General features: G+C 45.2%; 1 protein-coding gene across 2 annotated transcripts in view; it reads left to right on the top strand.

Moving 5' to 3' along the window:
- The first annotated feature begins 857 nt into the window (after positions 1-857).
- The window catches only part of polr3a (polymerase (RNA) III (DNA directed) polypeptide A), a 60425-nt gene continuing 39097 nt past the window's right edge, over positions 858-22185 (top strand). For both annotated transcript variants that reach the window (XM_070865626.1, XM_070865624.1), the window contains exons 1-10: positions 858-989; positions 5674-5809; positions 7056-7193; positions 10537-10708; positions 13706-13860; positions 14366-14605; positions 18382-18544; positions 20423-20559; positions 20644-20747; positions 21772-21913. In XM_070865626.1, coding sequence (XP_070721727.1) covers positions 946-989; positions 5674-5809; positions 7056-7193; positions 10537-10708; positions 13706-13860; positions 14366-14605; positions 18382-18544; positions 20423-20559; positions 20644-20747; positions 21772-21913 — 1431 coding nt within the window. In that variant the 5' untranslated portion in view covers positions 858-945. The remainder of the gene's footprint in view (positions 990-5673; positions 5810-7055; positions 7194-10536; positions 10709-13705; positions 13861-14365; positions 14606-18381; positions 18545-20422; positions 20560-20643; positions 20748-21771; positions 21914-22185) is intronic.

The following is a 22185-nucleotide window of genomic DNA, read 5'->3' as shown; positions in this document are numbered from 1 at the left end:
CTGCTGGGAGAAGCTCTCTTGGCTTCCCCACCAGACCAAAGCGGGGCCAGAAAAGGCACAGAAAGGTACGTTCCTTTCATTTTGAAATGGCTCCTTGTGGGCCAGGAGGAGCTGGGAGGACATCCTCTTCTGCGGCCCTCCATTGCTCACAACACAACCTGCTCGGCAGCAACCTTGTTTCTCCCTTTGATGCTTTTGTCACCCTTGGTCTCCCAGCCTCAGCCCTGCTCCCATTCCCAGCTCTCTTTGAGGATCACAGAATACACCTGACATCCACCATTGATTCCCTCACTTTCCAACTCCTGGACAAACAGCCTTTTATCTTTATATATATATATATATATTCTCAGGATGTGGACAACACTGGGAAGACATTTAATCCCCACCCCTACATGGTGGTGGTGCGCCGCATTCTTGATTTGCTGCTGTTGTTGTGGTGATGGTGTCGGTGTTTCTCGTGGGCTTTTATAACTGAGCCCCTGCCAACTTTAATTCCAACTGTGACCATTTTCTGTATGAAGAATCAAGGGATGTGGGGATAGTTCTAAATTCCCCAAAACGACTTACACCTGTTCAGTGCTTTACATAGCAGAGAATTCAGCCTTGTCTGTAGTTATCTCATTCCCTTTGGAAAGTTGCCACTGAATGTGCTTCCACCAGCCATTCAGGCAGTACATTCCAGCTCGTCACCAATTTCACAGGCATGTTTGGGGCTCCTGTGCTACAGGCCTGGTGCCTGCGGGTGGTGCTGTAGCGGGAGAGTGGCGGCGGTGGTGCGCAGGCGCGGGAGAGTGGCGGCGGTGGTGCGCAGGCGCGGGAGAGTGGCGGCGGTGGTGCGCAGGCGCGGGAGGGAGGCGGCGGTGCGCAGGTGCGGGCTGCAGTGGGAGCCGGGGCTCGAGCGGGGCCGGTTGGGCCGGGAGCGGGGGAGCCGCCGTCAGCATCGCCATGGTGAAGGAGCAGTTCAGGGAGACGGATGTGGCCAAGAAAATGTGAGTAGGGGCGTGTTTTGGGGGGTTAGGGGGTTCAGCGGAGATCAGGCCGGCAATAGTGAGGCACATGGAGGAGGGGGGGGGGTGTCAGGGGACAACATGGGGGCATGGAGAGTGGGGTTAGGGGGCATGGAGAGTGGAGTTAGGGGGCATGGAGAGTGGGGTTAGGGGGCATGGAGAGTGGGGTTAGGGGGCATGGAGAGTGGGGTTAGGGGGCATGGAGAGTGGAGTTAGGGGGCATGGAGAGTGGGGTTAGGGGGCATGGAGAGTGGGGTTAGGGGGCATGGAGAGTGGAGTTAGGGGGCATGGAGAGTGGAGTTAGGGGGCATGGAGAGTGGGGTTAGGGGGCATGGAGAGTGGGGTTAGGGGGCATGGAGAGTGGGGTTAGGGGGCATGGAGAGTGGAGTTAGGGGGCATGGAGAGTGGAGTTAGGGGGCATGGAGAGTGGAGTTAGGGGGCATGGAGAGTGGAGTTAGGGGGCATGGAGAGTGGGGTTAGGGGGCATGGAGAGTGGAGTTAGGGGGCATGGAGAGTGGGGTTAGGGGGCATGGAGAGTGGAGTTAGGGGGAATGAGAGTGGGGTTAGGGGGCATGGAGAGTGGAGTTAGGGGGCATGGAGAGTGGAGTTAGGGGGCATGGAGAGTGGGGTTAGGGGGCATGGAGAGTGGGGTTAGGGGCATGGAGAGTGGGGTTAGGGGGAATGGGGTTAGGGGCATGGAGAGTGGGGTTAGGGGGAATGGGATTAGGGGGAGCGAGAGTGGGGTTAGGGGGAATGGGGTTAGAGGGAGTGAGAGTGGGGTTTGGGGGCATGGAGAGTGGGGTTGGGGGAGTGAGAGTGGGGTTAGGGGGAATGGGGTTAGGGAGAGTGAGAGTGGGATTAGGGGGAATGGGTTTAGGGGGCATGGAGAGTGGGGTTAGGGGGCATTGAGAGTGGGGTTAGGGGCATGGAGAGTGGGGTTAGGGGGAATGGGATTAGGGGGAGTGAGTGGGGTTAGGGGGAATGGGGTTAGGGGGAATGGGATTAGGGGGAGTGAGAGTGGTGTTAGGGGGAATGGGGTTAGGGGGAGTGAGAGTGGGGTTCGGGGGCGTGGAGAGTGGGGTTAGGGGGCGTGGAGAGTGGGGTTAGGGGGCGTGGAGAGTGGGGTTAGGGGGCATGGAGAGTGGGGTTAGGGGGCATGGAGAGTGGGGTTCGGGGGAATGAGAGTGGGGTTAGGGGGAATGGGGTTAGGGGGAATGAGAGTGGGGTTAGGGGGCATGAGAGTGGGGTTAGGGGGAGTGGGGTTAGGGAGAGTGGGGTTAGGGAGAGTGGGGTTAGGGGGAATGAGAGTGGGGTTAGGGGGAATGGGGTTAGGGGGCATGAGAGTGGGGTTAGGGGGAGTGGGGTTAGGGGGAATGAGAGTGGGGTTAGGGGGAGTGAAAGTGGGGTTAGGGGGAATGGGGTTCGGGGGAATGAGAGTGGGGTTAGGGAGAATGGGGTTAGGGGGAATGAGAGTGGGGTTAGGGGGAATGGGGTTTAGGGGTCATGGAGAGTGGGGTTAGGGGTCATGGAGAGTGGGGTTAGGGGGAGTGAGAGTGGGGTTAGGGGGAGTGAGAGTGGGGTTAGGGGTCATGGAGAGTGGGGTTAGGGGGAGTGAGAGTGGGGTTAGGGGGAGTGAGAGTGGGGTTAGGGGGAGTGAGAGTGGGGTTAGGGAGCATGGAGAGTGGGGTTAGGGGGAATGGGGTTCGGGGGAATGAGAGTGGGGTTAGGGGGAATGGGGTTAGGGGGCATGGGGTTAGGGGGCATGGAGAGTGGGGTTAGGGGCCATGGAGAGTGGGGTTAGGGGGCATGGGGTTAGGGGCATGGAGAGTGGGGTTAGGGGCATGGAGAGTGGGGTTAGGGGGCATGGAGAGTGGGGTTAGGGGGCATGGAGAGTGGGGTTAGGGGGCATGGAGAGTGGGGTTAGGGGGCATGGAGAGTGGGGTTAGGGGGCATGGAGAGTGGGGTTAGGGGCCATGGGGTTAGGGGGCATGGAGAGTGGGCTTAGGGGGAGTGAGAGTGGGGTTAGGGGGCATGGAGAGTGGGGTTAGGGGGCATGGAGAGTGGGGTTAGGGGGCAGGGAGAGTGGAATTAGGGGGCATGGGGTCACTGACCGAGAGAGTGGAGACAGGGTCAGGGGGAGGGTTGGGATAGTGAGGAGGCTGGAATAGTGGGAGCTGGGGTTTGAGAACAGGGGGAATGGGGCGAGGGAGAGTGAGGGCCAGGGGTAGCGGATGGAACTTGGGGAGGGAGAGCTGGGCTGAGATCATAGTTTTATCGAGGACTGGGGCGTGGGAGCTGCAGGAAATGGAAGCTTTGGGGTTAAGGCTGGGATGCCAGGGAGTTTAGGGGCTTTGGGGTTAAGGCTGCCTGCCAGGGAGTTTAGGATACAATTGAGAGTTGGGGCATTGGACAATGGAGAGATTGGGTTGATAGAAAATTCATATGAATTTCTGAGACAAAGTGTCTCTAAACTGTTCATTTGGGCTTACCCATTTTTAAAATCTCATGCTGGCAAGTAACAACAACAGCTTGTATTTGTATAGCGCCTTTAACGTAGTGAAACGTCCCAAGATGCTTCACAGTAGTATTATAGGACAAAAAATTTGGCTTCGAGCTGCATAAGGAGAAATTAGGGCATGTGACTAAAAGCTTGGTCAAAGAGGTATGTATTAAGGAGCATCTTGAAGGAGGATAGAGAGGTTTAGGGAGGGAGTTCCAGAGCTTGGGGTCTAGGCAACAGAAGGCACGGCCATCAATGGTTGAACGATTATAATCAGGGATGCTCAAGAGGGCAGAATTCGAGGAGTGCAGAAATCTCGGGGGTGGAGAGGGTCTGGCGGAGATTAGAGATGTGGAGGGACGAGGCAATGGAAAGATTTGAAAACAAGGATGTGAATTTTGAAATCGAGGCGTTGCTTAACTGGGAGCCAGTGTACGTCAGCAAGCACAAGGGCAAGGATTACCCAAGACTAACTGGAGACCAGCTCTGCTGCACAGACCAAGCTCGCGCACACCTATCGCAGTGTGGGCTGGCCCGTGCTGCCCCTGGGCCCTCTCCTCTTCTGGGCCCCAGATTCACGCCTCTCTTGGGCCCCGGTCACTTCCCTCTACAGACTCTTGCCGCTCCTTCGCCCCTCCGGCCCGGCCTGAAAATCAGCGTGGCCTGCAAGACCATCAGCAGGCCGGGGCCACTGCAGGGAGCAGCGCATGCTGCTGCAGGAGGGCGAGGGCTACGAAGCCAGGTCGCTGATTGCAGTACAGGCAGTTGTAATAAAAAATGCTTATGTCAACTTGTTATCATGTAATGACAATCCTCCTGCCAATGGTGGTGGTGTAGTTACCTGTGTTTGGCATCTCCCAGCTCTGCAGAGAAACTACTGTAATCCAACCAACTGCTTCTCAAAACTACTGCAAGTTTTGTCCTGACACCAGATTCAAGCTCTGTTTCTGAACTCACTTTGCATGATGCTAGACCAGAGTGGAGATGTACCCTGACAGTCCTTTTAGTTTGCGTATGTTTTTACCTTTCAGTGCACATGTTTATAGCTGCTTTCGGTGATTGAGAAAATAAAAATATCAAATTACAATAACTTAAGAAATGTATTGAAAGCTGGCTTCTCAGTTGGAAAGTTGCTTTTTGAGGAATATTTTGCCAATTTCTGTGAAGCCTTTTAATATCTTTTACACATGAATTTAGGCTGACACTCCAGTGCAGTGCTGAGGGAATGCTGCACTGTCAGAGGTGCTGTCTTTCGGATGAGTCGTTAAAATGAGGCCCCGTCTGCCCCCTCAGGTTGGCGTAAAAGATCCCATGGTACTATTTCGAAGAAGAGCAGGGGAGTTCTCTCAGGTGTTCTGGCCAATATTTATCCCTCGATCAACATAACAAAAACAGATTATCTGGTCATTATCAAATTTCTGTTTGTGGGAGTTTGCTGTGCGCAAATTAGCTACCAAGTTTCCCACATTCCAACAATGACTACACTCTAAAAGTACTTCATTGGCTGTAAAGTGCTTTGAGACGTCTGGTGGTCGTGAAAGGCGCTATATAAATGCACATCTTTCCTTTCATCTTTTGATTGGGTTGACAGTGACAGTCCCTGCTGTAATGAACCTCTGTAGCTCAGTCTGAAATATTTTCTTGTATTTATGTTGAACTGTTCTTGTTGATTCTGCTTTGACTGAGCTCTTGAACTTTATATGCCAAGGACCAAACCTAGAGCGCTGTGCAGAAAATGAAATGTGAATACAGAAGTATTTTATAAAATGCTGCACACGATTCTTATGATTACAATATATTACTCCTTCCAATATATAAAAATGTATTCCGCCTGTAGAATCGCAGTATTTGTGTTTCAATAAATGTTATCAATTTTTGACATGCAATATATGGCGATTTGAAACAGTACAATGACGAAGATCAACAAATGTGTCTCTGATGAAGAACATACTTGGCGTGTCGAGTGCAGTTCTGGGGGTTGTATATGATCTATTGACAACAGTGTTGTTTGTAGAGAATTCAACCAATATTTGTCTTCAGGATGTAATTGATGGATAGTACATTTAAAATGGCTATTTTTCAACCTTTATCGGCTTTTCATTCGGACTGATCTGTGAAGTGGAATACACATGACCATAATGATCTTTGGTTTGCTTCCTCGTGCAGAAGCCACATCTGTTTTGGGATGAAGTCTGCAGAGCAGATGCGGCAGCAGGCGCATATCCAGGTGGTCAGCAAGAACCTGTACAGCCAGGACAATAGTCACACTCCTTTGTCACATGGTGTGCTGGACCATCGCATGGTAAGCTCAGAATCTGTTCGTGCTAATATAGCGGTAAGTCACAGCTTTTACCCAACTAGGATAAGCTAACTGCACATCCTTAGGGGTTGCAGGGGCTATGCTTGATCTTCAAAGGAAAATTTGAAGTAATATTGCTAATTAACACAATTATAGTTTGCATGGACCATGTACAGTAGACACCTCAAGTCGCTGGAGAAATACCACCAACGATGTCTCCGCAAGATCCTGCAAATCCCCTGGGAGGACAGACGCACCAACGTTAGTGTTCTCGACCAGGCCAATATCCCCAGCATCGAAGCACTGACCACACTTGATCAGCTCCGCTGGGCAGGCCACATTGTTCGCATGCCCGACACGAGACTCCCAAAGCAAGCGCTCTACTCTGAACTCCTTCACGGCAAACGAGCCAAAGGTGGGCAGAGGAAACGTTACAAGGACACCCTCAAAGCCTCCCTGATAAAGTGCAACATCCCCACCGACACCTGGGAGTCCCTGGCCAAAGATCGCCCTAAGTGGAGGAAGTGCATCCGGGAGGGCGCTGAGCACCTCGAGTCTCAACGCCGAGAGCGTGCAGAAACCAAGCTCAGGTAGCGGAAGGAGCGTGCGGCAAACCAGTCCCACCCACCCCTTCCCTCAACGACTATCTGTCCCACCTGTGGCAGGGACTGTGGTTCTCGTATTGGACTGTCCAGCCACCTAAGAACTCATCTTTAGAGTGGAAGCAAGTCTTCCTCGAATCTGAGGGACTGCTGATGATGATGAGGTTGCAGTACAAAAGCAAAATACTGCGGACGCTAGAATCAGAAATAAAAAGAGAAAATGCTGGAAACAGGCAGCATCTGTGGAGAGAGAAACAGAGTTAAGGTTTCAGGTCCATGACGAAGGGTCACCAACCTGAAACGTTAACTCTGTTTCCCCACAGATGCTGCCTGACCCACTGAGTATTTGCAGCACTTCCAGTTTTTATTATAGTTGGTAGTTGTCCTTTCTGAAGTTATATGGATGCACTATAACGTTTGAGAGTGCATCTTATACCATCGAGTACCACTTCCCTCTATTGTCAAAGCACCAAACAATAAGGAGTGTACTGTGTGCCGAGGAAAAAATTATATTGAAATGTGCTTTAGCAAGTTTTCCTATTAAAGTGATCCAGAAGCATGTCTTGTAACTTTGCTTGTTCAGTAGATGAGCAGCTTCAGTAATTTGTTCTGAAAATTAATTGATCTTAACTCTTGTACCTCAATAGGGAACCAGTGAGAAGGATCGTCCGTGTGAAACATGTGGAAAGAATCTGGCTGACTGCATTGGACACTATGGGTACATTGACTTGGAGCTGCCGTGTTTCCATGTTGGTTATTTTAAAGCGATTATTGGAATCTTACAGGTAAGGAGAAATAACATACAGCTGTCGTGAACGTACTGATTCTGCAAACAATGTATATTATATGACCTTATTGGTCAATCCCTGGATGAGAGATCTTGCAGCCAAGGGATTCAAATTGGTTCATTGAGTGTTCTTGATTCAGTATAGGTAGAGAGAGAGATAAATATATAATGTATTAATGGTTATAATAGATGGAAGATTTAATTTTTGTGCATAAGCAAGTTATGTTTCCAGGATTGCAGGTGATTGCCTTAAATGTGGCAATTTTACTGTTGGGTTTTTAAGCCCCCAGAAGGTTATATTCAACGGGTCTTGAAAAACATCTCCAGAGTTTTGTCCCTCTTGCTCGTGTACAGGCTTTTAAATTGACTAGCAATGTAACTGTGTGTTACAACAGTGATGCGCTTCAAAAGTACTTCATTGGCTGTAAAGCGCTTTGGGATGTCCTGAGGCCATGAAAGGCGTAAATCTTTCTTTACCATATTTGATTCCTATCTTTAGGAATTCCTTGGAAGGGAAATGGCTTCACTTACAGAAATCTGGTGCTGCAATACAATTAACTTACTGGACTTCACGCTAAGATTTTGTGTGGGCCCAGATGTTAACGGGTTAGCTCTGGGGTCTCATCAGTAGAACATCCAATCCCTGGATGTGAGATCTTGCAGCCAAGGAATTCAACCAACCAACCAACTCGAGCAGCTTTCTGACTATACTCTGTAACTCACTATTTTGAGAAGTCTATTAGTGTTCTTGTGTGGGAGGGCTTTGAGTTTAAAAAGTCATAGTGGTAATGATCAGCTAGAACACATTAGAACTCATTGGAAAAAAAGCAAAATAACAGGGTTAGGATTATTGTGTTGCATATGGCTGATCCATGTCAGATTTTGGTGTGATTACAGTGGAATTTTTTTAAACTGCTCCAGAGAAATTTATAAACAATAAATACAAATCTTGAACACTAATAATAGGAGCAATTATCGTTAATGTAGCAAAAACAGCTCGGGCACTTCATGGAGGAGAAAAAGGAGCCGGTGCTGAGCAAAGTTCCTTCTCATTTTTTTTTGTGCGCGGGTCCCTTTAAATTTGCTGCGCGCTATCCTTTCCAACTGGTGAGCAGCCTCCGCGGGACCTCCTAATCGATACACGTCCGCACAGCTTAGGGGGAACGTTGGTGCTGAGTCCTCACTGGAAGGTTAGCAAAGTTGGCTAAAAGCTTAGTTGAGAGATGGATTTTAAGAACGCCCTTTTAAGTTGGGAAGGGAGGGGGAGAGCCAGGGATTGAGAGAGAGCGAGAGAGAGAGAAAGTTACAGCGAAGTAGGGCTTAGGCAACCAAAGGCTCCAAAGATGGAGGGGATGCGCGGCTGGCTGGTGGGTACAGCAGAGGAAGTAAAGCTGGAAAAGGTTGCAGAGGTAGGGTAGGATGAGGCCATGGAGGAATTTGGAGAAGAGAATAAGGATTTTAAATTTGACCCATTGGGGGATGGAGGTACTGGACAAGCACGGCTTACTGTGGACAGAATATGTATGGAAGACTTTTTGACAATTAAGAGTTTTTGGAGGATGGCAGTTGGGAGCCCAGGATGGAGAGCATTGACAAAGTTAATAATGATAAACAAGATACAAACTTAGAAACAAAAATCCTCATACACATGACAGGTACTTTTGTTGTATAAACTACCTTACTAAATTGGCTAGATAGTTACACACATTTACAACAGGGGCCTAAGTAGCATCGTATGTCAGAATGTACTTTGGGGTGTAGTATTTGACTCAAATCCTGCCTAAACAAAGGTCACTTGTGCTTATCTGTGAAGGATTAACAGTTCTGTGTTTGACGTTCTGACACTAGTTTCCACATGTCTGCATTAGAATTCCCCCCCCCTTCTCCTCTCTTTCACCCCCTCCCCCCCATTTATCAGGGTTTAAAATCTAGCTCCCAGGAAAGAGTTTGGAAAGTGGAAATGCAATAGTGCAGTAGGGAGTTCTGTGAGCTATAGGTTGAGACTTTGTGGATCGGGCCCCCTGTGATGCAGTGATAGGAACCAGCTTTGGCGTGTTTGATGCTGTCACTGCGTGGGGGGAAAAAAAGTGGACAGAGATTTTCAAAGTATTTACTATTTGCATTCATGGGCATATCTGTATTTGCGCAAAAGTAAAACTATATGCCTCAATTGTGGGTGTTATCAAAATGGCCATTCAAAGTACCGTATAAAAACTTGCTCGGCAATCTTGAAGAACCAGCTGAGATTATGATTAGCACCTAATCAGCTGCGACATTGCTAAGATTCCCCCTCACACACCAGCGTTCATCACTGTTCACTTAGAGACTCCCACTCTGAATTCCTGTAACCGCTCTCACTTGGAGCAAGAGGGTAACTTCAGTAATGAACTGTGTTTCTCAGTTCTATTTAGCAGCATTAGGGGAGTCACAGGACAACAAAAAGGGGGAAAATGTGATCGGTTGTGCCGCTACATTGATGCTCGCAAAGGGAAGTCTTTGAATGGATTGAGAACATTTGGAAAGGAAAACACAACAAGTCACCTTATGTGTGGGAGTGAAACTGCAGGTTCGCGGCAATGATTCTGCTGGGAGACTTGGCTGGACCTCGCAAGCCTGTTCATACCTCCTGTAGAGCAGCAGAGAGACCCGAGACAGCCATCCACCTTCGCTCCCCAAAGGCAAAGCTTCTCAAAGAGGCGGCTCCACCATCAGAGGCTGAGGGAAAGAAGGCAAGGTCAGGGGTGAGAGGAGCTGCCAGCAGCCACTGAAAGAGTGTATGGACGCGGCAGCGGGTCAGGGAAGGATGACCCCACTCACTGTTCGCACGCGCTTTCCTTGATTTGGGAGGCTGGTGAGGGGCAGCAGGTTTTGTGAGAGAAACGGCTTTTGTCAAATGGGGAGTTCCTTACCCAGCAACCATAGTGGCAGAGAAACCGCTCTATCTCTGAGATAGTTGTGCTAGCATTCAGTCCTGGAGATAGAGCGATTCTCTACTGCTGTGGATGCTGGTAAAGAGCTCCCCATTCCAGATAGCCGTTGCTTTCACAAAGCCTGCTGCCACCTCTCACTAACCTGTGTGCCCCGAGTTTTAAGTTGTGAACGGGTTTGGTGCATTGAAGGCCATTGGGTAGTTTGTAATCTGCACGTGTCCATGATCTCAGAGCGCCTCGTGTACATTTAACCTTGTAAGTTATTTGGGAGTCTCTAAGTGTTTTTGAGAGTGTTTATACAGATTTCACTGTATCCTTGCTTAACGTGCAGGCAGCTGTGCAGAATGACTGTACACAATCATTGCTAATGATTCTAACATTTTCTGGCCTTGCTGTGTTTTCTTTCTCCAGATGATCTGTAAGATATGTTCCCATATCATGCTGTCTCAAGAAGAAAGGAAGTTGTTTCTCGATACGTTAAAGAGGCCTGGCTTAACCTATCTTCAGAAACGAGGCCTAAAAAAGAAAGTCTCTGACAAATGTAGGAAAAAGACCTTCTGTCTATACTGCGGATCCTTCAATGGTAGGAGCCCATTATGTAAATACTGCTGCTATTCAATTCATTATGGAAAAATATACAAGAAAAATATATAACTTCCAAGATGCTGTATCCCACTCAGAAGTGGTACACGCAAATGAGTGTTTCTGTATTCTGTTTCAGGGCTATGCAGGGAGAGTGTTGCCTCTGGCTGGGGAGTCTAGAACCAGGGGTCACAGTCTCAGAATAAGGGATCGGCCATTTAGGACTGAGGTGAGGAGAAATTTCTTCACTCAGAGGGTGGTGAATCTTTGAAATTCTCTGCCCCAGAGGGCTGTGGCGGCTCAGTCGTTGAGTATATTCAAGACAGAGGTCGATAGATTTTTGGATCTCAAGGGATATGGGGATCGTGCAGTAAAGTGGAGTTGAGGTCAAAGATCAGCTATGATCTCATTAAATGGCGGAGCAGGCTCGAGGAGCCGAATGGCCTGCAACTGCTCCTAATTCTTCTGTATGCCAAAAGGTCAGAAGTGATTGAATGACCTTTTGTCACCGCTGTGAAATGTGGGATATAGCGGGGTGGTGGTGCAGCGAGATACACTCCACATCAGTGTTCCCTGTAATTATTTGGCCGCCGCGCACTCCTTCATTGAAAAGCCTGCAAAATCCCTGCAGCTTGCTCCACATTATTTACTAGTGAACTGTGTTGGAACTCAACACAGGCTGATAGAATTAAATACACAATTCTCTAATAAATTAGTGAGTTAAGTTCTTAACGGAAGATTCCACAGCACAAACCTTTCCATAATTCTGCATTGATTAGATAGTCCATATGTAAGGGGAAGCCGCAATGCATGTATTGCTGAGACCTCACCTGGAATATTGTGTTCAGTTTTGTTCTTCTAATCTGAGGAAGGATGTTCTTGCTATTGAGGGAGTGCAGCGAAGGTTCACCAGACTGATTCCCAGGGTGGCAGGACTGACATATGAGGAGCGACTGGATCGACTGGGCCTGTATTCACTGGAATTTAGAAGAATGAGAGGGGATCTCATAGAAACATAAAATTCTGACGGGACTGGACAGGTGAGATGCAGGAAGAATGTTTCCAATGTTGGGGAAGTCCAGAACCAGGGGACACAGTCTAAGGATAAGGGGTACGCCATTTAGGACTGAGATGAGGAGAAACTTCTTCACTCAGAGTTGTTAACCTGTGGAATTCCCTACCGCAGAGAGTTGTTGATGCCAGTTCATTGGATATATTTAAGAGGGAGTTAGATGTGGCCCTTACGGCTAAAGGGATCAAGGGCTATGGAGAGAAAGCAGGAAAGGCGTACTGAGGTGAATGATCAGCCATGATCTTATTGAATGATGGTGCAAGCTCGAAGGGCCAAATGGTTGACTCCTGCACCTATATTCTGTTTCTATGTATCCCATACTCTGACTAGATATTTGTTTGCGATTTGAACACACAAGTTTGCACTGAATGCTCCAATGCCTGCAGCTGTTCAGTTTTGTGCCCTGTTCTGGGGATACGCCGACCAACAAAAGAATATCTTGCACCAACAATAACTAAGAGCGGTCAGACTAGAGATTGCTATCACATTAATTCTGATTTTGATACCAAAACTATTGGGTCGATGGAGATTGGAAAGTTCGTCAGGAGGAGTGGATGACTGCAGTAACAATATCAAAATGCAGTAATGAGTGCCTGAAAACAAGTGGAAGTATTAGCAAAGATCAGGGTACAGAAGAGTCCTAACTCGACTGGTAATCTTTTAAGAAAGTTATACTTGTGAGGAGCATCCTATAGGAAACCTTTCAACCATTGCCAAAACTTTGCAGGAAGGCTGCACTTTTTAAAACAACTTCAAGTTAAGGCAAGTGATGAATGCAGGTCAGTAAAGTCTAAGAGATGTTATTTTGTTAACAGCGCCTCTGCTTGAAAATAAACATTCTGTCTCTAACATGTTCTGCATATGAAAAATAATCTATTTTATTATCACTGACTTTATGAAGCATCAGCTTGGCTAAGTTGGTACCACTTTTGCCCCTGAGCCAGAAGGCCATGAGTTCAAGTTCCATGTCAAGACTTCTGCACATAATCTAGGTTAACACTCCAGTGCTGAGGGAGTGCAGCATTGCCAAACGTGCCGTCCTTTGGGTGAGTCATAAACCAAGGCCCCCTTTACCCATTCTAGTAAATCGAGTATGATCAAATAACAGGTTGTCCTGTTCAACATTCCTCCCTCCCCAACACCACCAAAACTAGATTAACTGTTCATTCATCACATCGCTCATTGTTGGATCTTGCTGTGTGAAAACTCCATATCGTAAGTGCGCAATGCAATTCATTCAATGTGGAGCGTTTTGGGGCACTTCATAAACTTGATGAAGCACTATATAAATCTAAGTTCTTAAAATTTGTCATTTAGAGGTTTAAATTTCAATGTCTGTTCAAAGAATAATTTCCATGTCTATTCAAATAACATCATCAATCGAGGAAGACTTGCTTCCACTCCCGGATGCACTTTCTCCACCTAGGGTGGTCTTTGGCCAGGGACTCCCAGGTGTCAGTGGTGATGTCGCACTTTACCAGGGAGGCTTTGAGGGTGTCCTTGTAACGTTTCCGCTGCCCACCTTTGGCTCGTTTGCCGTGAAGGAGCAATTGCTGAGGGAGCCTCGTGCCTGCCATGCGAACTATGTGGCCTGCCCAGCGAAGCTGATCGAGTATGATCAAATAGCAGGTTGTCCTGTTCAACATTCCTCCCTCCCCAACACCACCAAAAATCAGATTAACTGCTCATTCATCACATTGCTCATTGTTGGATCTTGCTGTGTGAAAACTCCATATCGTAAGTGCGCAATGCAATTCATTCAATGTGGAGCGTTTTGGGGCACTTCTGAAACGTGATGAAGCGCTATATAAATCTAAGTTCTTAAAATTTGTCACGCCCTCATCTCAAAATGGATGATCAGCTTTTTGTGATTGTGTCGTTGCCTGTTTTATCAAGTTAAAAGTGTTGGTGCTTTGTTTTCAATAGGTCCTGTGAAAAAATGTGGCTTATTGAAAATTATTCATGAAAAGTACAAGACAAATAAGAAAGTGATGGATCCTGTGGTATCAGATTTTCTGCAGTCTTTCGATATAGCCATAGAACATAACAAAGAGGTGGAGGCTTTGCTTGGAAGAGCTCAAGTTAGTATTGTGTTCAAATTCTTGAAGACAAATTCCACACTTGTATTAATTTTTTTGCATCGTTTTATTTATTAATTCTATGGATGGGTACGATTGTTTCATCAGGTAACGTGAGAAGTGTTTGTGAAACTGCCCTGAAATCAATGTAGTGGCTCATTAGGGAGAGGAATATAAATTCTGTAATAAAATTAACTGTAACGTTCTAATTTTAATAAATCTCTATTAGAATTTTGATGATTTCAATTTAGTTTGGTATTCATTTCACAAGTTTTCACGAAGTTAATCTTTAATTATCCTTGTGAAAGGTGTGCACAATATATGGGGCATACCTGTCTTGGATATATACTTTAATCTGTAATTCATTGCAGTACATCACTTAAAAGCCAGGAACATTTGTTTGCTGGGTGAATAATTTCTGAAAGCAGCATTGATTATATATCACCGCAATCTCATCAAAGCTTATTTTATATGCAGTGTTCTACAACTCGCCGCCTTCTTCTTTCAGGAGAATCTCAATCCCCTTGTGGTGTTGAACTTGTTTAAAAGAATTCCCTCGGAAGATGTCCCACTGCTTCTTATGAACCTGGAGGCAGGGAAGCCTGCCGACCTCGTCCTTACTCGGTTACTGGTTCCTCCACTTTGCATCCGGCCTTCAGTGGTCAGTGACCTGAAATCAGGGACGAACGAAGACGACCTGACCATGAAGCTGACCGAAATTATCTTCCTAAATGATGTCATTAAAAAGGTCAGGCCATGTTTCTAGAATTTACATTTTATACAGCATTATAATGCACTATTTCATGATGAACATGCACTGTTTAACATAAGAAATAGGAGCAGGAGTTGGCTATTTGGCCCCTCAAGCCTAGTCTGCCATTCAATAAGGTTATGGCTGATCTGTAGAATATGTAGAACTGAAGTGGACTGATCAGTGCTACAATCTAATAACAATTAAATACAATAAATAGTACAGATCTTAAAATAACTAATTGATATGTTCGTACAGGGTATTTGCTTTTCTGCAACGTGAAACATTGGCAAAGATCCTAAACAGGTGTGAGTTTGTCTTTGTTCATGGAGCATTTTTGTTCCTCATCTACCTTAGATTTTGTGTTTAGGATTAGTCTTAAATGTTCTCACTGTAGCCTGAAATGTGTAACATTTAATACAGATATTAACCATCATCTCTTTCCTCAGTGCCCTTGGTAAGCGAGAGACAGGGTTCCCACTCCTTGCTATCCAGCAGCTATTCTGCAGATCAGTTTTTGCAAAGTGGAGTCTTTCCTGTCAGTGGCAGGGATTAGGACAAATGGGTCAAAAAGTAGAATCAATTTAAATACCTTGTAATTTGAATTGTTTGAATATTAGGTTTTATTTAATTGTTATAAGAGAATTGCCTGCCCTGTGCATATTATAAGCTGGTACATCATTCACGTAACTGATTTTTTTAAAGTCTTTACTCAGTTACATATAATATATAAGACATCCATCACAATTGAGGTATTGAACTTAATCTACAACTTTTACTTGAATACACATCTCTATTACACCTAAACAGGAAGCCAGATATTCCCTGATATTTGAGAGAAACTTCACTGGCACCAGAGGAGAAAATGTCTCCTTTACCGTAGGATGCCTGTGTTTAGGAGCATGTAGCATTAAAAGGAAGGCCAAGTTGCGCACACGTTTTCCCAGCAGCGAATTAATTTATTATGTGCTAAGTAGTATAATGCTCCAGTCCCTGTAAAACTGTACATCTTCTGACTTGATGTGAGTAACACCACAGGAGATGTGCTAGTGTTAAATTGATGTTTGGGGGCAATTTTGTGTCATCGTGAAGGATCTTGGTGCCTTGAAATGGATGGTTTCTTCATTTCGTTTTATAAATGGTATCTGTATCAAGCAGGCCCAGATGCAAACTATTTCTTATTGTGTTGGTTCTTAACCTAAATTGGATTAAAGTATCTATAACTGTAGCCACTTGATATTTCTGTTTCCCCAAAAAAGCCCTGCCACTGGCTTTATCCGTTTCAGATTGTAGTTTGTGGTTTTTATTCCACGGATTGATGTGTGCTACCAACAGGTTTGCGACTGAGCATGGGCTGGATTTGAACCCAGGCCACAGCAGTCAAAGTCCCTTCAGCATTTCAGTCTGACTCAGGGCAGTGCCTCCTGGAGAAGACTGAAGTAAATGGTTTTGTTCTTCCAAAGTTTACTTGGAGTCGTCACAACATAAGAGGAGCTCTGGTTGGTATCGGCTCAGTGGAAAGGAAAGCAGGAAGGGAGTCTTTGGCTTTATCCCCTTCCCTCAAGTATTGCCTGTGTCTTGTAATCTCACACTGCAGTTTTAATGTTTATGTGCAGCACATAAGGTGTCGCCAGATAGCAAAATAGTGCAGGAGTAACTTTTGAATAATTGCAGCAGGTTCAAGATCCCTTGGTGGTGTATTTCCCAAATGTCATTGGTTACCCAGTAAAATGTATCAATGCAAGTATTTTTTTAAAGATTTTCAGACTTGTTCTGAACACAGCACCATCTTATGGCCATTGTCATTATACTTTCTGCACTTTAACATTATATTTGATACCTTGCCTTAGTTTGAAACAAATAATTTTTTTTACGCAAATTTTTATTTTTAATAGAAAACTTTCTGGTCTAATTATGTCCTCTCGGGCATCCCTGATTATAATCGTTCAATTATTGGTGGCCGTGCCGCCTTGTTGTCTAGGCCCCAAGCTCTGGAACTCCCTGTCTAAACCTCTCCGCCTCTCTACCCCTCTTTCCTCCTTCAAGATGCTCCTTAAAACCAAGCTTTTGGTCACCTGCCCTAATTTCTCCTTAAGCGGCTCTGTGTCAAATTGGTTTATCTCATAATACTCCTGTGAAGCACCTTGGGATGTTTCACTACGTTAGGAGCTATATAAATACAAGTCGTTGTTGTCGGTCTTTTATAGTCTTTCCACACTCTTGCTAAGCTTTCCTGCTAGGAAATTCTTACTCCTTAGCCCAACAGATACACTAGCTGCTCCCAAAAGCCAATTCTATGGCATGGTGTCACTCTCCCTTTCCAAATTCTAATACCTACTTCCTCTTGGCCCCAGAGCTTCAGTCCTGGCCAGCCCCAATTCTATGTTCCAGCATCTCCCAGATATCTCTCCTCCACCTGATCCCAGTACTCTCCTCCGACTCAATGCACAACTGTTCCCAGCGTGCTCCGTAACACAGGTTTTAGAAAGGATAAGAGATGTGTGAATATGTGTCGGAGGAGAGTACTGGGATCAGGTGGAGGAGAGATATCTGGGAGATGCTGGAACATAGAATTGGATGATATACAGAAGAGGGAAGAGACAATTTAAAAAGAAAGAGTATGGGGAGAAAAGAAACTCTCAATAAACAGATATAACAACTGGCATTTATGTAGTGTTACTAATGTCAAAAATATGTCTTGGACTGCTTCATAGAGTTAAGAAAAATATGTACACTGAGCAAGAGAGAAAAACGGCTGGGATGGTTGAAAAGAAAGCCATGAGGGAGAAGGTTTGGCATGTGAATTTTGGGAGGGAGTTAGAGTGTAGGAGCACTGGGGCTGAAAGAGTGGCCATCAGTGGTGGAGTGAAGAAGGCGAGGAACAAGGAGAAGGCCAGTGTTAGAAGAGCAAAGGGTTATGAGCAGGTCTATTGGCCTGAAGAATGGAGAATGCAAAACAACTTGTATTGATATAGCACCTTTAACATAGTAAAACATCCTAAGGTGCTTCACAGGGGTATTATGACAAAAGATTTGACACCGAGCCACATAAGGAGAAAATAGGTCAGATGACTAATAGCTTGGTCAAAGAGGTAGGTTTTAAGGAACGTCTTAAAGGAGGAAAGAGAGGCAGAGAGGTTTAGGCTGGGAGTTCCAGAGCTTGGGGCCTAGGCAACATAGGGAGCTATTGGAGCCTGACACAATGATGGAAGTTTAGGGCTTTGTGTGGGTAAGGGTAGGTAGAGGCAGCAACATGCTGAACGAGTTGCAGTTCATGGCGGATGGAAGTGAGGAGTTTAGCTAGGACATCATTAGAAAAGTTGAGATCATAAATGCATGAATTAGTGCCTCTGCAGTGGTAGGGGAAGGGTTGGGGCAGAGATGAGTGATATTTCAAAGTTGGATCTGGTGCTCGTTGGATGTTGAGAAGAAACTGGTTAGGATCAGGCAACATACAAGAGACCACTTTGAGAAAAATATGAGAGCCAACGAGAAATAGGAAAATAAAGTGGAAGATAATCAGAGAGGGGCACCAAAAGATTTAGTGAATGGGGCAGAAACACTGATATGGCTTTGTGCAGTGGGATTGATGGAAAGTGGTTGGATCAAATTGATCCTGGCTATATGAAGGTTATAGAGCGGGAAATGGAATTCCCCTTAAACATAATGAACTGTTGCTATATAGTCCATTTGTAAACTTAAGTTCAAAAACTGTCCGCAGTTCTCCGCTTCAGAGCACAGAATTGGACCAATGAACTCTCTTGTTTCCTCAGCATCGAATGTCAGGAGCAAAGACTCAAATGATCATGGAAGACTGGGACTTCCTACAGTTACAGTGTGCACTTTACATCAATAGTGAGCTCTCTGGCATTCCTCTCAACATGGCACCCAAGAAATGGACCAGGGGCTTCGTGCAGAGGCTGAAAGGAAAACAAGGTAGGTTACTTCAAGCGGTAGTGACCTTGTTTCTGTTTAAATATTTCAAGGCTTTGTCTGAATGAAACAAAATTTCATAAACACTTGAGTTTTTGGAGATTTGATTGTGATTTTCCCCAAGTGGCCATGAGAGAAAAGGGGGGAGAGAGGCTGTGCAGTTCATTTCTGGGTAAAGGACTTCTCTGTGGGGCAGCAAGGGCTACATAATTCCTCTTTCAATTTAGTTTGATCCACGAAATGTTGCAAAGGATGATCGTGTAATACCGATCATATAACTTTTGTCAATAGTTTTTCTTTTTATGCAACCCTTTATTATTTTTAAATGTCTTTTATCCATGAACAACGCAAATTTTCCTTCAGCTCTGCGTGCTGGGAGTGGGATAATGCTTAGTACTTCAATGGGTGATGCCTTTCCCCATCAAGGAAGTTGCAGCTAACATTTCAGCTTAATTCTTTTGTTTTTTCCTAACTAAAACCTATTTATCAAAGTGGAGATATTTAGTCTACAGTTATTCTGTAAATTGACACAACTTTGTGCAACCTTAATGTCACTTGACAAGTTTTATTTTAAAAAACGGTTCCCCCACCTGAAAAATAATAGAAGTGCATTAGGATGGTGCAACATAGTTCATCAGACTGCACTTTGTTTCAACGATGCCACGGAAGAGAGGCAGGCAGAGGGCAGCTGCTTCCCTTCAGGGAATGAGGAAAAATCAGAGGCCAAGTCACCCAAACCACTTTTGCCCACCATCTAATGACATCGACAGAGACTTGGCAAGCATCTCACCCACCTGTCTTCAGCCAGGGAAGTTATCGGGCATGGACTAAATAGAGGATAACGTAGTTAATTGTACAAAAACGAATGCAGAGATGTGTTTTCCGTGGCTGAGTACAATAAACACATTAACGAGCGACTGCATAACTGATACAGTAACTCGGAGCATTCAGATACAACAGAAACCCTGCGAGGCCAGGAGAACCTTGAGAAATTGAATAGTTCATTCAAAATCCTGGTGCCATGAAAATGACCAATATGCCGTGTATCTCTTTGAATAACTGGGCAGGTGAGAATCAGGAAAGTTTTAGTTTGATGTGTCAAAGTGAGTTTTTGAAAAAGGGTCGTCGACCTGAAACGTTAACTCTGCTTTCTCTCCGCAGGTGCTGCCTGACCCGCTGAGATTTCCAGCATTTTCTGTTTTTATTTCAGATTCCAACATCCGCAGTATTTTGCTTTTGTGTTGTGGATGTATTTTGGTTGTGTTCACTTCCCTCGGGAATTTCTAACTCCCTTGGCTAACAGTTCTCGTGCTTTGTTCTCTCGCATCAAGATCTCTAGGCCTTCATTAAATTCCATTCTGCCTTGATCCCTTTCCTCGCCCTAACTGCTAACTATACAAGTTCAGAGGTTGAGACAAAACAACAGCATACTCATGATCACTTATTGCGGTCTGTCAGACTAAAATAGCTGTTAAGTTACAAGTCCCTCAGAAACATGGCCGTACACCCTAGTCATCATACATAAAATAATTTATAATACTGTTTATAAATCGGATGAGACATTAAACCGAGGCCCCGTCTGCCCCCTTAAGTGGACGTAAAAGATTCCACAGCGTTATCCCCGATGTCCTGGCCAATATTTATCCCTCAATCAACATAATAAAAACAGACTATCTGGTCATTATCACATTCCTGTTTGTGGGAGCTTGCTGTGCGCAAATTGGCTGCCGTGTTTCCCACATTACAACAGTCACTACACTCCAAAAAAGTATTTCATTGGCTATAAAGCACTTTTGAGACATCTGGTGGTCATGAAAGGCGCTATATAAATGCAAGTCATTCTTACTAAATGATAACTCTTTATTCAAAATAAAACTTTAGGTCGATTTCGAGGAAACTTGTCTGGAAAAAGAGTGGATTTTTCCAGCAGAACTGTAATCTCTCCAGATCCTAATCTGCGTATAGATGAAGTAGCGGTTCCAGTGCATGTGGCAAAGATCCTGACATATCCCGAAAGGGTGAGTTCCCTTTATGGATCTTTTTTTCCTCCTTTGTTGGAAAGTGTCCGTTAAACCATATTAACTTCGATATTTTCACAACAGGTCACAAAAGCCAACCTGGAATTAATGCAGAGACTTGTGCGCAGTGGACCTGAGGTGCATCCAGGAGCTAACTTCATTCAGCAGCGACACACAAATCTGAAGAGGTGATCACTTCCCTTTTGAGCTTTGTTTTATAGCTGAAGGATCTCTGATTTTGTTTACATTTTTTTCATTCCCAATTTAAAATATTTATTATTCTTGAGTTTAGCTTGGTTTCTTTCAGTGATTATACAAAATGGAGACTTTAATCTTGATGAAGTTGGTACTTTGTTTTTTCAATTCCTTCAGCTGTCTTTTCTTTTAGAAAAAGAGTGGAGTTTTTGCAGTACGTTGGAGCCACAAAGCGTTAAGTTGCAGTTTCTTGCCCTTGCCAACCAGTGTCAGCCATGAGTCAGAAGGTTGTGGGCTCAAGCTCCACTCCAGGGACGTGAGCACAAAAATCTAGGCTGACACTCCCAGTGCAGAGCTGAGGGAGTGCTACACTGTCGGAGGTGCCATCTTTCGGATGAGACATTAAACCGGGGCCCCGTCTGCTCTCTCAAGTGGACATAAAAGATCCCATGTCACTGTTTCGAAGAAGAGCAGGGGAGTTACCCCTGGTGTCCTGGCCAATATTTATCCCTCAATCAACTTCACTAAAACGGATTATCTGGTCATTGTCACATTGCTGTTTGTGAGAGCTTGCTGTGCGCAAATTGGGTGTCGCGTTTCCCACATTACAACAGCGACTACATTTCAAAAAGTACTTCATTGGCTGTAATGAGATTTGGGACGGCGGTGGTCATGAAAGGCGCTATATAAATGCAGGTCTTTCTTTTACATAAGAACATAAGAAATAGGAACAGGAGTAAGTCATACGGCCCCTCAAGCCTGCTCCGCCATTCAATTAGATCATGGCTGATCTGATCATGGACTCAGCTCCACTTCACTGCCCGTTCCCTTGTCTATCTTGGCTGTGTCATCACAAAGAAGTGTTGAGTGGTGGCCCAGATGCTTTCTGCTGGGAGAGAGTTATGCCAGGCCATCCTGCTTGCACAGGAGCACAAATTGCTATTCTAAAGACTCCATTTTCATGTTTGTGTATGTTTGTGTACATGCACTGCCTAATTTTTGCCTCTTGAAATAAAGGTTTCTAAGATACGGAAATAGGGAGAAAATGGCACAGGAGCTGAAATATGGCGATATTGTGGAGCGACATCTAATTGATGGGGATATAGTGCTGTTCAATAGACAACCGTCGCTGCACAAACTGAGCATCATGGCCCATATAGTAAGTGTTTTGTAAAACATGAAGTGCTGTAAAAGTGCATTGTTCATATTCTGGGTTGTTGAAACAAATTGCTTTATTGTGTTAAGTGTTTTCAGTTGCACCATATATTTGGAGTACGTAAAAATAACTTGACTAGGTTGTGCACATCAGCTGTATGGTACAATACTGCAAAATATTTACAGACAAATATGTCCTGAAATATTCTGCTAATATTTTGTGTACTTAATGGTTTTTGGCATGCCTGCAAGTTGTGAGAACATTTTTAAAGCGGG

Source organism: Pristiophorus japonicus, chromosome 22 (genome assembly GCF_044704955.1).
Source record: "Pristiophorus japonicus isolate sPriJap1 chromosome 22, sPriJap1.hap1, whole genome shotgun sequence".
Taxonomy (NCBI): Eukaryota; Metazoa; Chordata; class Chondrichthyes; family Pristiophoridae; genus Pristiophorus; species Pristiophorus japonicus.
This window is presented reverse-complemented; position numbering and strand designations above follow the sequence as displayed.